Genomic DNA, 12,620 nt, shown 5'->3' with positions numbered 1-12,620 from the left:
TTTGGATATCCATGTGGTAGATCACATGATGAATGAACTCGAGACCCTGGTTATTCTGAGTAACACAGATCGGCTGCTCTTCAGAGGCAGGGACATATGGGAAATCTGATTCAGAGAAGATGGATACCCTGAGCACACTCAGCACAAAAACTCCAAGAGGGTGGGAGTAGGAGACCTCTAGATGCATCAGTATTCACCTTATTGTTGTTTTTGTACTTGTAACTGAATAGAACCCTTTGTAACTAATTGTGATGCTTTGTAACTGGTTAGACTTTTCCATTCCCACCAGGAACAAATTCCCATGGTCTGTTATGCTGTGGGCACTGCCAGTTCTTTCCTTAAAGAATTCAATGTTGACAGAAGTCAGGAACCTTCAGGAATGCACGTAAAAGAGTCAAAGAAGTGTGCTTGGTCTAGTGCTTCAGTAAGCCTGTCATTATGGGCATTGGCAGCTCTGCGGAAATTCAGACCTTAGATGGTTAATGCAAGCATGTGATCGATACCAATTCAAAATCATTTTAAAAGATTGCACTTTCATAAAACGTGTCGATCATTAAGCATGTGTTTATTCTCATGGGATCTCTATAGCCACCCCCCAAGTCTGAGAGCTTTCACAGATACCAAAGGAGCCCTTGGGAATGTTAAACACATTTTGAATTGTAGTTATTCACAGAGCATGGTTTTGCAATAACATCCCAGATAGTAGTCGCTATTCACTGAAATATATAAAATATTGGAAAATAATTCCCTGCAAGGAAAACTTTTCAACTACAAGGATGTAGTTATTGCACTTTTCATTAAATCCATCTTTATACCCCTCAGCCCCTAGGAACGAAAGCACTCAGTTCCATCTTTTTTAAATATATCTTACATTATAATAGCTTCATGGCTAACTTTGTACATTATCCCTCTTCTCGTTGCTCCTGTAACTGATCAGACAACTATGGCCGAGAGTACTTCCTACACCAGGGAGAGTGTCGAGATAGCTGCCCAGAGGGCCACTATGCCACTGAAGGGAATACCTGCCTGCCCTGCCCAGACAACTGTGAGCTTTGCCACAGCATGCACGTTTGCATAAGATGCACAAGGGGCTACTTCATAGCGCCCACCAACCACACGTGCCAGAAGTTGGAGTGTGGACAAGGTAAGCCTACTCCTGGGCCCTTGCCCAGCACCAGAACACGGGAGGAGGGGCTGCGCCCTGGATGTCCTGGAGACTTGAATTGCCTTCCTGGCTTGCGTGTTGGTACTTGGGATGATTTTGGGTGACTCCATACTCAAGTGGGGAGAGAGGTAACTTTCTCTCTCTCTATTCACACACCCTTTCTCTGGGTTTCCCCAGACATAATCCAAGATTGTAGGAATGCACCTAAGTGTATAGAAAATTGGCCAGGTGCAGTGGCTTGTGTCTGTAATCCCAGCACTTTGGGAGGCCAAGGCAGGTGGATCACTTGAGGCCAGGAGTTCGAGACCAGCCTGGGGAACATGGTGAAACTCTGTCTCTACTAAACATACAAAAATTAGCCGGGCATGGTGTTGCATGCCTATAATCCCAGCTTCACAGGAGGTTGAGGCAGGAGAATGGCTTGAACCCAGAAGGCAGAGCTTGCAGTGATCCGAGATCGTGCCACTGTACTCCAACCTGGGAGACAGAGCAAGACTCCGTCTCAAAAAAAAAAAAAAGAAAAACGAAAAGAAAATGATCTTGGCAGGTGGGGGGAGTGTGGACAGGATACAGGGGAGAGAAAATAAGATTAGAATCCAGAAGTCTGGGTCAACAGTTTTCTCTTTCCCAACTACTAGACACGAGACCCTGGGCAAAACTCACCTAATTTGCCCACGCCTTGTTGTCTTCATCTGTCAAAGGAAGAGCAGAGCATCAAGATAGAGTGGCTTTGAGAAGCCAGTGAGGATCAGCCTAAAACTACTTGAAAATATTAAAATGGTCTGTGAATCATATGTGTTATTGTTATTGCCCAATTTCTTATATTCTATGGGAAGAAGGAAATTAAAAAACAACACTTATAGTTTCAGTTCTCTTCTGTGTAAGAATGCCATGGACTGTTATTGCTCTGCTCTGTATAAGAATTATGCCTGGTCTGGTGCTGAAGAGAGCTCCAAGACATTTTTAGAATAATTAAGACACTCAATTCTGTTTCTCCTTAATGTTTATGAGTGTAGTAAAATATTTTAAACTTTTTAAAAAGTGTTTAGTAAGACAGATAAAAAGAGGAAGGGAACCTGTTCATTTACATACCCAATTCCATTTTCCCAGAAGCAGAACTGGTTTCTTTAATAAATAAAATCACCAAGCTTGACTTCAAAACTAGATGCATGGCATATGGTCCAGCCTAGTTCTCTCACCCAATCAAGCTGATTTAATCTATTCAATTAATAGAAGGAGATTAAAAAGTAGAAACCACATATATCCTCAAGGATGGTTTTGGGCTTCATAATTGCTCTATGATTTACTTTAAAAGAAGCTACACAAGAACATATTTTTATAGCAATTAACGTGTCTCCACTCATATGGAAATGAGTTATGTTTTTCACTTCTCTTTCGTGTAGGTGAAGTCCAAGACCCAGACTATGAAGAATGTGTACCTTGTGAAGAAGGATGTCTGGGATGCAGCTTGGGTATGTCCTCTTCCTTTGTCACCTAAAGAGTTGAAATAGCTGAGTCCTTTTCCACACACCTTCATCCTGTCATTGCCCCAGCAGGCACTCTTGTCATTGCTGTCAGCATCAGTGTCACCATCAATGTCTTAAGTAGGCTCTCTTCAATACAAACAGGATCACTGTGAGGAAATACTTGCTTTTGAAGCAATGAATGGGTTTCTAGTCTTTATGAAACTCAAGTTTAGAAAAGGAGACCATGGCACCTTTTCCTCTGGTTGTCAATAAGTTGGTGGGGCTTACTGACCAGCAACCACATTTCAGGTGCCTGAGACTCAGCCTCTCCTTAGCTTCTCAAGGTGACACATTTGGAAGATTAACAGTGAATAAACTCAAGCAAAGAAATGCCTAATTCCTCTAACTCACTTGGTATGTAAAACACAAAAGTTTGTGGGTAGAGGGATAGGGGTTTTCCTTTATAAAAATGACTCTGTTGGGCCGGGCATGGTGGCTCACGCCTGTAATCCCAGCACTTTGGGAGGCCAAGGTGGGTGGATCACCTGAGGTCAGGAGTTCGAGACCAGCCTGTCCAACATGGTGAAACCCCCATCTCTACTAAAAATACAAAAATTAGCTGGGTGTGCTGGCAGGTGCCTGTAATTCCAGCTATTCGGGAGGCTGAGTCAGTAGAATCGCTTGAACCCGGGTGGCGAAGGTTGCAGTGAGCTGAGATCATGCCATTGCACTCCAGCCTGGGCGACAGCGCCAGACTCCATCTCAAAACAGTAAAAATAAAAATACAAATGACTCTGTTGCTTGGAGCCTAAGACAACCCTTAGAGAATAAAGCATCGTATCGTGGTGACAGCGGAGTTGAATTCCCCATCATACAATGCAAAGCACTTGTCACTCTCATGTATAACTCTTAAATTCAAGTCAGTAGTTCCTTCTTTCTCCCCTTCTAGCATGCCCGCAGGAGGCGATGGAGACAGTTCGTAACACATGGCACCACTGCGTTGGCTATAAGATGAAAAATAGGGAGGTTACCGAATTCCAGGATTGTTTCTTAATATATGTTTAGGCAACATATAGAAAATAATTAGTATGTATGATTTTTGAAAGGAAACTCAACTGAAAAGTTCATGGAATAATTTCTCTTCATGGAACTTCCATGAAGCCCTGGGATTGGTTGACTAATGCTTCTAAAACTTCAGTGTGGCACAAATCACCTGGGGAGTTTGTTAAAATGAGATTCTGATTCACTGGTCTAAAGTGGGCCTGAGAATTTGTGTTTCTGACAAGCCGCCCAGTGAGGCCAATGCTATTCTATAGAACACTCATGAAGTTTCTAGGGGTAAGATTGTGCCAGAATAAAGTAGATTTCTTGTTTGCCTTACCCAATGGATTTTCTTAAATTTTTCTCACTAATATATAATAGTTTTACACATTGATGGGATACATGTGATACTTTGCTATTTGCATATGATGTGTGATGATCAAGTCAGGATAACTGGTATATCCATCACCTCACACATTTATCCTTTCTTTGTGCTATGAATATTCTAAATCTTCTCTTTGAGCTAATTTGAAATTAATACTTAAATATTATACGTGAATCATATAATTTATATTGTGGCTATCACCACCACTCTTTGCCTTAAATGGAAAAGATACATTTTCTATAATATCTGTAACTAGAAAATACAGTTTCTGGAAGCTTAAATATCATTCCCCCATTATCTTCCACTATAAAATGATGTTTATATTACTGGATAATAAAATCTCATAAAAAGTTAATAAACACTTAAGAAGAAGTAAAATTTAGAGTCAGATATTTAAGGGTAAAATGCTAATTACCTGGGAAGCAAAAAATAAACGTGCACATAAATAATAGTACTGAAGTAAAAAACTAGAAGCAAATTCTGGTGTCTGTCTCACGTGAAGTGATAGAAGGTGAGTTTGCCCGGAGCAATGATGAATGTTTTGACTATCTTGATTTCACCGTTTGCCCATTTCAGATGTATTTTCCCATTAAATTTCACACCCCAGCTAATTTCTGTGGTCTTCTCTGGCATCTTTGCTGTTGTGTGTTGTGTGCCCATACTGGCATCTTTGTGCATCTTGGAGAGGAGTTGTGTATAATCTAAAACCTGAGGTTTGGTCTCTCTTGGCTCTGCTCAGTGATGACAGTGGGGCAAGTCTACCCAGCAAGATACACGTAGAGAAAAGATGATGTTCCTTCCATAGCTTCAAGACACCTTGAGAGGAATGTATGAATGTGTGTGAACTCCTTCAGGATCAGTGAGGATCTTAGCATGGAGGTGGGAACAGTGACAAGAAAACCACGGTCACTAGGGGTCTGTATTGGCCTCATCCTCCACTTAGTTGACCCAGCTAAACATGACACCATGGGGAAGCCACTGGAAATGGACTCCACAGCAGATACTGACCCTCTGGGGGCTCAAAATCCAAAAGACTCAACTTGCAAAAAGAGACAGATCAGAAAGTCTGATTTACTTTACAAAGTGCTATTAAACTCTTCAGTCCATTCATTACTTAAGAAACTTCGTCTACTGTGTGCTGAGTGCTCGCCTTGGTGGTGAGAATTTCACAGGTGATATGGCTGTGATCCTGCTATAAGGGATAGCAGGATCTGTCCCAAGTGACACACCTGGAATGAAATCTCTTAGAAGACAACCTACCAGAGTAGAGACAGGTATAAAGTGCAGTGACGCTACCAGAAAGGGTGGCAAGAGCATTCTAAATACCTCTAATTTCTCATTTTAAATTCTAAAATATCCCTTAATTTATAATATCTCTATGTATTGGGCCTCGTTTATTCTTGGATTGACTTGGCTGAACCCAATTGTCACCTTATTTCTGAACCCTTTTTTGATCTCTCCAGTGGAGTAAATTCTCCCTTTTCTAGTTTCCCTTTATTTGTTAGGCCAGTGAGACTATGTTTTAGAGGTGACTAGTATAATATTTGCTATGTATACACCTTTCTGCCTGGACACTAAACTACCTGAGAACAAGCTCTTTGACTTATATACTCTGAACTAGCAGAGTGCACAGGACATAATAAATGTGCAATTAATGCATGAATGTTTGTTGAACTGAATTTGAGAATTGCCCAAATTCAAAGCAGAGATGAATGACTTAGGATACCCAGGGTCTTAGATGTGCTGTTTTCTCTAATCAAACTTTGTTAATGAACCAAGAAGAAGAAAAAATAAACCATACAATACAAAAATAAATTATTTTGGCCAGGTGCAATGGCTCATGCCTATAATTCCACACTTTGGAAGGCCAAGGTGGGCAGATCACTTGAGCCCGGGAGTTTGAGACCAGTCTGGGAAACATGGTGAAACCCTGTCTCTACAACAAAATACAAAAAACTAGTCAAATGTGGTGGCATGCCCCTGTGGTCCCAGCCACTCAGGAGACTGAGGTGGGAGGATCACCTGAGCCTGGGAAGTCAAGGCTGCAGTGAGCCGTATTCATGCCACTGCACTCCAGCCTGGGCCACACAGCAAGACCCTTTCTCTAAATAAATTAATTAATTAAATTAAAACATGATTTTTCATGAACTATTAGAACTGTAAGGAAGCTTTGATCAGACCGTGGTTTATTAAGTTTTATGATTTTAAAGAGATAAACACAAACTTGAAAAATCTGAATACTTTTCTATAGATTTCCCCAAGATTCTTCCTGTGAGAAGGGACATCATCCTTTGGAGAGAACTTAACTTTATTCCATTTTAATAATGGAGATTCATCTCGGGGCCAGGTCTAGACCATCTCTAGGGGAGTCAGATAAAAGTGAAATCTGTCATTGTGAGACATTTTATCTACATTATGTAATAATTAGCTATATAAAATAATTAGTAATAAAAATCCTGGGTTTTTTGGTTTTTTTTTTTTTTTTTTGAGTTTTGTATTCCTTTCCAGCTATTTAGTGAACATTAATATCTATCTTTTATACCTAATAAGAAAAAACCTCAAATTCCATATTAACTGGAATCTCGTCTGTTTCCTGGGTGGAGCTAGCTATCTGTCATTCCAAGAAAAGATTACCAAAAAGGGGGCAGAAAACTAAGCTCATGACCAAAAATCATTGTTTCATCTGGAGGAAAGTGTTGAATTAGATACTTTGAGATGAAATTATGAGATTCGATTTCTCTTCTTTATCAAGTTGTAAACAAATAGATAACATTTTATATAATACCATTTTGTTCCAAGAATATTTGGTGTCAATTCTTTCTCTTTCTAACCAGTATCTTGAATGGAAATTTTAACTACTAAGATAAATCTGAGAGTTTTAAATTATATTTCTTCAATAACTGAAGACATAAGTAAATGGAGTGACTTTTACCTAATGTTTTGAGGCACCTTTTTTGTTTGTTTGTTTTAATTTAGGGAATGTAGCAATAGCTATGACACTTAACTATAACCTGAGATCCAGGCATCTTAGATTATATACCATTGACTTGATGATTGATTTTAATCAAATTACATAAGATGTTCTTACTTTTCTACCTCATCAATAAATATAGTGGTTAATGTGCCCTTGTTTTAACTTAGAAAGAGATAATGAAAATGTATTAGTGTTTGCCAATTGAAATAGCATAGTCTACACTCTTGGCATAAAACATATCCAAATTTAAAAATTTTAAGGAATTGCAAAAAAAAAAAGAGGCTATATAAAGTCAGTGCCAAATAAGGGGGCAAATATATGCACCAAAAGGATTTTTTTTAAAAAAGAGAACCTCTGGGCACTGAAGTGTTCAAGGAAGGCTTTTAAGAAGATAAGAGTTGAGGTGGACATTAGCGTTTACGTAGAATTTAGACAGATAAAAGAGAAGAGCTGCACTATAGGAGGTCTTTATATTTGGACAATAGCAGGAAAAAAAGGCTTCTGCTATGGATTTTGAGACACCAGGTATACTAATTTTGCAGAAGGAATGAGGAAGTATAAGGAAATAAGCAAAGAAAAGTTTGGAGAAGTGGTTGAAAACAAAATCTTGAATTACAGACTAATGAGGTTAAAAGTATTCTGTGACTAAAAGGGAATCATTGAAGGTTCTTTTAAAAACAGAAGTGGGAGAGTGTGTGTCTTGAAGTGGGTATTAAGAGGTTAGTTTGGTTATTGTGTTAACTGTGTTCACGGTAATTAAAGGGAGAGAGGCTTTAGTAGATAAACCACCTAGAAGACTATTTCAGAAATCCAGATATAAAATAAAGCAGCCAAATCTAAGGTGATAGCCAGGAAATTATGAGGACAGAAGGAGAGATGTTTTTTAAAATCACATGAAACAAACGGCCTTCAAGCATAAGAAAAGATGCTTGTTCATTATATGGGAAATGCAAATTAAAACTGTGGGAGGCCCAGTGCCGTGGCTCACGCCTGTAATCCCAGCACTTTGTACTTCGGGAGGCCGAGGCGGGCAGATCACTTGAATTCAGGAGTTTGAGACCATCCTGGCCAACATGGTGAAACCTACGTCTCTACTAAAAATACAAAAATTAGCTGAACATGATGACACACACCTGTAGTCCCAACTACTTGGGAGGCTGAGGCAGGAGAATCGCTCGAACCCGGAAGACGGAAGTTGCGGTGAGCGGAGATTGCCCCACTGCACTCCATGCCGGGCGACAGAGCGAGACTCTGTCTCAAAAAAAAAAAAAAAAACTACCGTGAGATACCATTTCTCATTTATCAGACTGGCAAAAATTCAAAAGCTTACAAGTTCTATCGGAAAGGTTGTAGGAAAGTAAACACCACTGATATTGCCTCCTGGTAGGAAGACAAAATGCTACAATGGCTGTTGAAGGAAATTCGGCAATATGACACAACTCCATATGCATTTACCCGTTGACCCCACAACACACCTTCTAGGAATTTACCCTGGGGACATACATCCACAGATTCAAAACAGTATATTCACCATGCTATTTATTGTGGTATTACTTGTGGTAGTAAACTATCAGAAACAACCTAAATGCCTGTCCATGGAAGATTGGTTGAATGAATGGGATACATATACACAGTGGAGCACTCTGCAGCTACCAAAACAGCAAAGACGATCTGAAGAACTGATGGTAATTTCATGACACGCTGTTACATGGAAGGCAAGGCACAAAAAGTGCACATAGTATGCTACCTTTGTGGTAAGAAAATGATGAGATAAAATGTGTGTGTATTTACATTTTTATTTACTTTTGCAAAGAGAAAAAAGATAACTAAGAAACTAATAAAAGTGGTTATCTATAGAGAAAGGTAAAGGAGATGGGCAGGACTTCTCCAGCTATATCTTTTTATTTTTTAATCTTTTTCTTTTCTTTTTTCTTTTTTTTTAAGACAGAGTCTCACCCTGTCACCCAGGCTGGAGTGCAATGGCGCGATCTCGGCTCACTGCAAGCTCTGCTTCCTGGGTTCAAGCGATTCTCCTGCCTCAGCCTCCAGAGTAGCTGGGATTGCAGGCACCTGCCACCATGCCCGACTAATTTTTTGTATTTTTAGTAGAGACGGGCTTTCACTATGTTGGCCAGGCTGGTCTCGAACTCCTGACCTCGTGATCTGCCCGCCTTGGCCTCCCAAATTGCTGGGATTACAGGTGTGAGCCACCGCACCCAACCTTAATCTTTTTTTTGTTTAATTTTTTTTTAAGAAATGGGAATCGCACTATATTGACCAGGCTGGTCTTGAACTCCTGGCCTCAAGCAATTCTCCCATCTCGGCCTCACAAAGTGCTAGGATTACATGCGCTATCTACTGCACCCAGCCTTTAGCTGTATCTTTTTAGTTTTGATTTGAACCAGATAAATATTTTACATATTCATAACAAATGACAGAATAAGTAGTGTGAATGGACTCCCATTAACCAAATGTAGGACAATTAGAGCATTTTTAAAAAATGTATGATAAAGAATTCCAACTCAATATTTTAAATCCACGCATCAATAGTGAAGAAAAAGGAAAAGAGAGGGGAATAGAACAAAAGGGAAAGCTCTTCTTTACAGAAAAATTTCAGCTGTCATGTATTTCAGGAAAGAATTAGGAAATCATTATTTTGCATCCCCTAGTATATGGACCCAAGGGAGAATCATCAAATTGTAAGTAGATTTAGACACACTGGGTGGAAAATTGCTATGGAACAAGATCATCACACAGACTCAAAGTACTGCCACAATTAATAGTTAATTACAATGAAGAGATTTGCTGGTTACCAACTTAAATAAGTTGTCAGGCTATCGGTTCCATAAACCTGACATCATACGTCTCCTGATGTGATACTTGAGTAATAATATCACCTCATATTCTTTTTGTTTTGCTGTTTTGTTTTGAGACAGGGTCCCCCTGTCATCCAGGTTTGAGTGCAGTGGCTTGATCATGGCTCCTGAGCTCAAGTGATCCTCCCACCTCAGACTCCCAAATTCCTGGGACTACAGGCATGCACTAATAGCCTGGACTAATTTACTTTTTATAGAGATAGGGTCTAGCTATGTTGCCCAAGCTAGTCTCAAGCAATTCTCCCACCTTGGCCTCACAAAGTACTAGGATTAGGTATGAGCCACCATACCCAGCCCTCACCTCGTATTCCTGACGAATGTGTCTAGATCACTAATTTTCAACTGGAGGCAATTATGCCTCCATGAAACATTTGTCGATGCTTCAGACAGTTTTTATTGTCATGACTGGAAGGTTGTTACTTGCATCTGGTGGATAGAGGTTGAGGATGCTACTAAATATTCTACGATGCACAGGACTGCTCCCCCACAACAAAGAATTCCCTAGTCCAAAATGTCAATAATGTTGAGGTCAAGAAAAACCTTATTTAGCCTCAAGATAATCACAAGATAAATCAAGAATGTGAGGTATCTATAAGACAATTGACCTGTGCTTGGAAAGAAAATTCAGTATTTTGGGGGGAAAATGAAAATTAGGGAATTAAAAAAGAATAATGAGAAAAAACAATCTAGAAAATGCGTAAGTGTTTTTATTTTTATTTTGAGACAGTGCTCTATGTCTGAAGTGCTCTATCAGCAGCAAGGACTTAGAAGCAACAATACCCCAGCAGCAGTAAAAACAGGTGCCTTGATCATGGTTTCTAATACCATTCTCCAGTAAAATATAACAAAGCTCCTTAGAGAACTGGCTGATTTAGGGACTGGGACAGGAACTATACAGGATGAGCCTGCAGCATCTTGTAATGACAGAATGTAGGACAGAAAGGGGTATAGCTCCGAGGTAAAGCATTTGACTTTAGAAAGTAAGGAGGTGCTCAAAGGAAAAAATCCACAATGATGGACATATGTCAAAGGGACACATGAGCCAAATGAAGAGTCCTCAATGGCCTAAGCTGGAACAATTTTGGCAATAATATAGATAGAATTGTATTAGATTATAACCCAAAGAATAAAATAAATATCCATGAGTTCATACAAATATAAATAAATGGTGGATAAGTAAACAGGAAGGAGACAAATTTTTCATGCAAAATAATTCCAAATAATTTATTTAAATACTCCTCTTTTAAGAAAGTGGAGGCCGGGTGTGATGGCTCATGCCTGTAATCCCACCACTTCGGGAGGCTGAGGTGGGCAGATCACAAGGTCAAGAGATCGAGACCATCCTGACCAACATGGTGAAACTCTATCCCTAAAAATACAAAAATTAGCTGGGCGTGGTGGTGGGCACTTGTAGTCCCAGCTACTCAGGAGGCTGAGCCAGGAGAATCGCTTGAACCTGGGAGGCAGAGGTTGCAGTGAGCCGAGATGGCACCACTGCACTCTAGCCTGGCGACAGAGTGAGAGTCCGTCTCAAAAAAAAAGAAAGAAAGAAAGTGGAGCATCACTCTCTACTACTTCTTAAGGGTGACTTTCATCCAAGAGCACAGTATGGAAAGGATGGGGCAGAAGGACTTCACAGTGCAGAAAGCTGACAAATACTACGTCATACATGTGATTAAGGGAAACATCACCAGGGATAAATCACATGGATTGAATGTACTCTTGATACAATGTAATGAGAAACACTTTACTTCTATAGTCTTTCTGCCAAAAAACCATGACCCCAGTCTGGTCATGAAGAAAATATCAGACAAATCCCAATGGAGGGACATTTTGTAAAATACCTGATTGATACTCAAAACTGTCCAGTTGATTAAACAAGTCTGCGAAACTGTCATAGCTGAAAGGAGCCTAAGGAGATATGGATGAGTAAATGTAATGTGGCATCTCGGGTGGGATTCTGAAACAGAGAAAAGACACTAGGTAAAAACTAAAGAAAGCTGAACAAATTACAGACTTTATGTTAGTAATAACCACGTTATAATAAAAATAAAAGGCATGATAGAGCTATTTGGGGTTTTAGAAATGTCCTATATCTTGATTGTTGGAGTGATTACATGACTGTAAGCATTTGTCAAAGTTTATAGAACTGTACACATAAAAAGGGCAAATATTACACTATGAAAATTTGTATTTCATTCAATCTGACTTGAAAAGTAGTCCAGGCACAATAGCTCAGACCTGTAATCCTAGCACTTTGGGAGGCCAAGACAGGAGGATGGCTTCAGGCCAGGAGTTCGAGACTAGCCTGGGCAACATAGACACCATTTGTATACAAAATTTAAAAATTGTCAGGGTGTGGTGTGCACGGCTCTAATTACAGGTGCTTGGGATGCTGAGGTGGGAGGCACACTTAAGCCCAGGAGTTCAAAGCTGCAGTGAGCTGTGTTCACACCACTGTACTCTAGCCTGGGTGACTAAGCTAGACCCCATCTCTAAAGAAAGAAAGAAAAAAAAAAGAAAGAAAGAAAAGAAAAGTGCTTCAACATTAGAATGATTCCATTAGTATTCTCTTTTCTGATTCTGTATAACATAGTAACCAAATTGCTAGCATTTATTGAATATTACTAATGTGCCAGATGCTATACTAAGTTTTTTTAAGTATATTACCTGACTTAACTCTATGGAATAGGTATAATAATTATTGTTCTCG

The 12,620-nt window shown here is 39.6% G+C and overlaps 1 protein-coding gene across 2 annotated transcripts in view; it reads left to right on the top strand.

Moving 5' to 3' along the window:
* Window positions 1-12,620, top strand: part of PCSK5 (proprotein convertase subtilisin/kexin type 5) — a 466,860-nt gene that overhangs the window by 353,118 nt on the left and 101,122 nt on the right. For both annotated transcript variants that reach the window (XM_030920278.1, XM_030920277.1), the window contains exons 23-24: window positions 938-1,144; window positions 2,569-2,637. In XM_030920278.1, coding sequence (XP_030776138.1) covers window positions 938-1,144; window positions 2,569-2,637 — 276 coding nt within the window. The remainder of the gene's footprint in view (window positions 1-937; window positions 1,145-2,568; window positions 2,638-12,620) is intronic.

This window comes from Rhinopithecus roxellana, chromosome 16 (assembly GCF_007565055.1).
Source record: "Rhinopithecus roxellana isolate Shanxi Qingling chromosome 16, ASM756505v1, whole genome shotgun sequence".
NCBI classification, from domain to species: Eukaryota; Metazoa; Chordata; class Mammalia; order Primates; family Cercopithecidae; genus Rhinopithecus; species Rhinopithecus roxellana.
The sequence above is the reverse complement of the archived record's forward strand: the minus strand, read 5'-3'. Positions and strand labels throughout refer to the sequence as shown.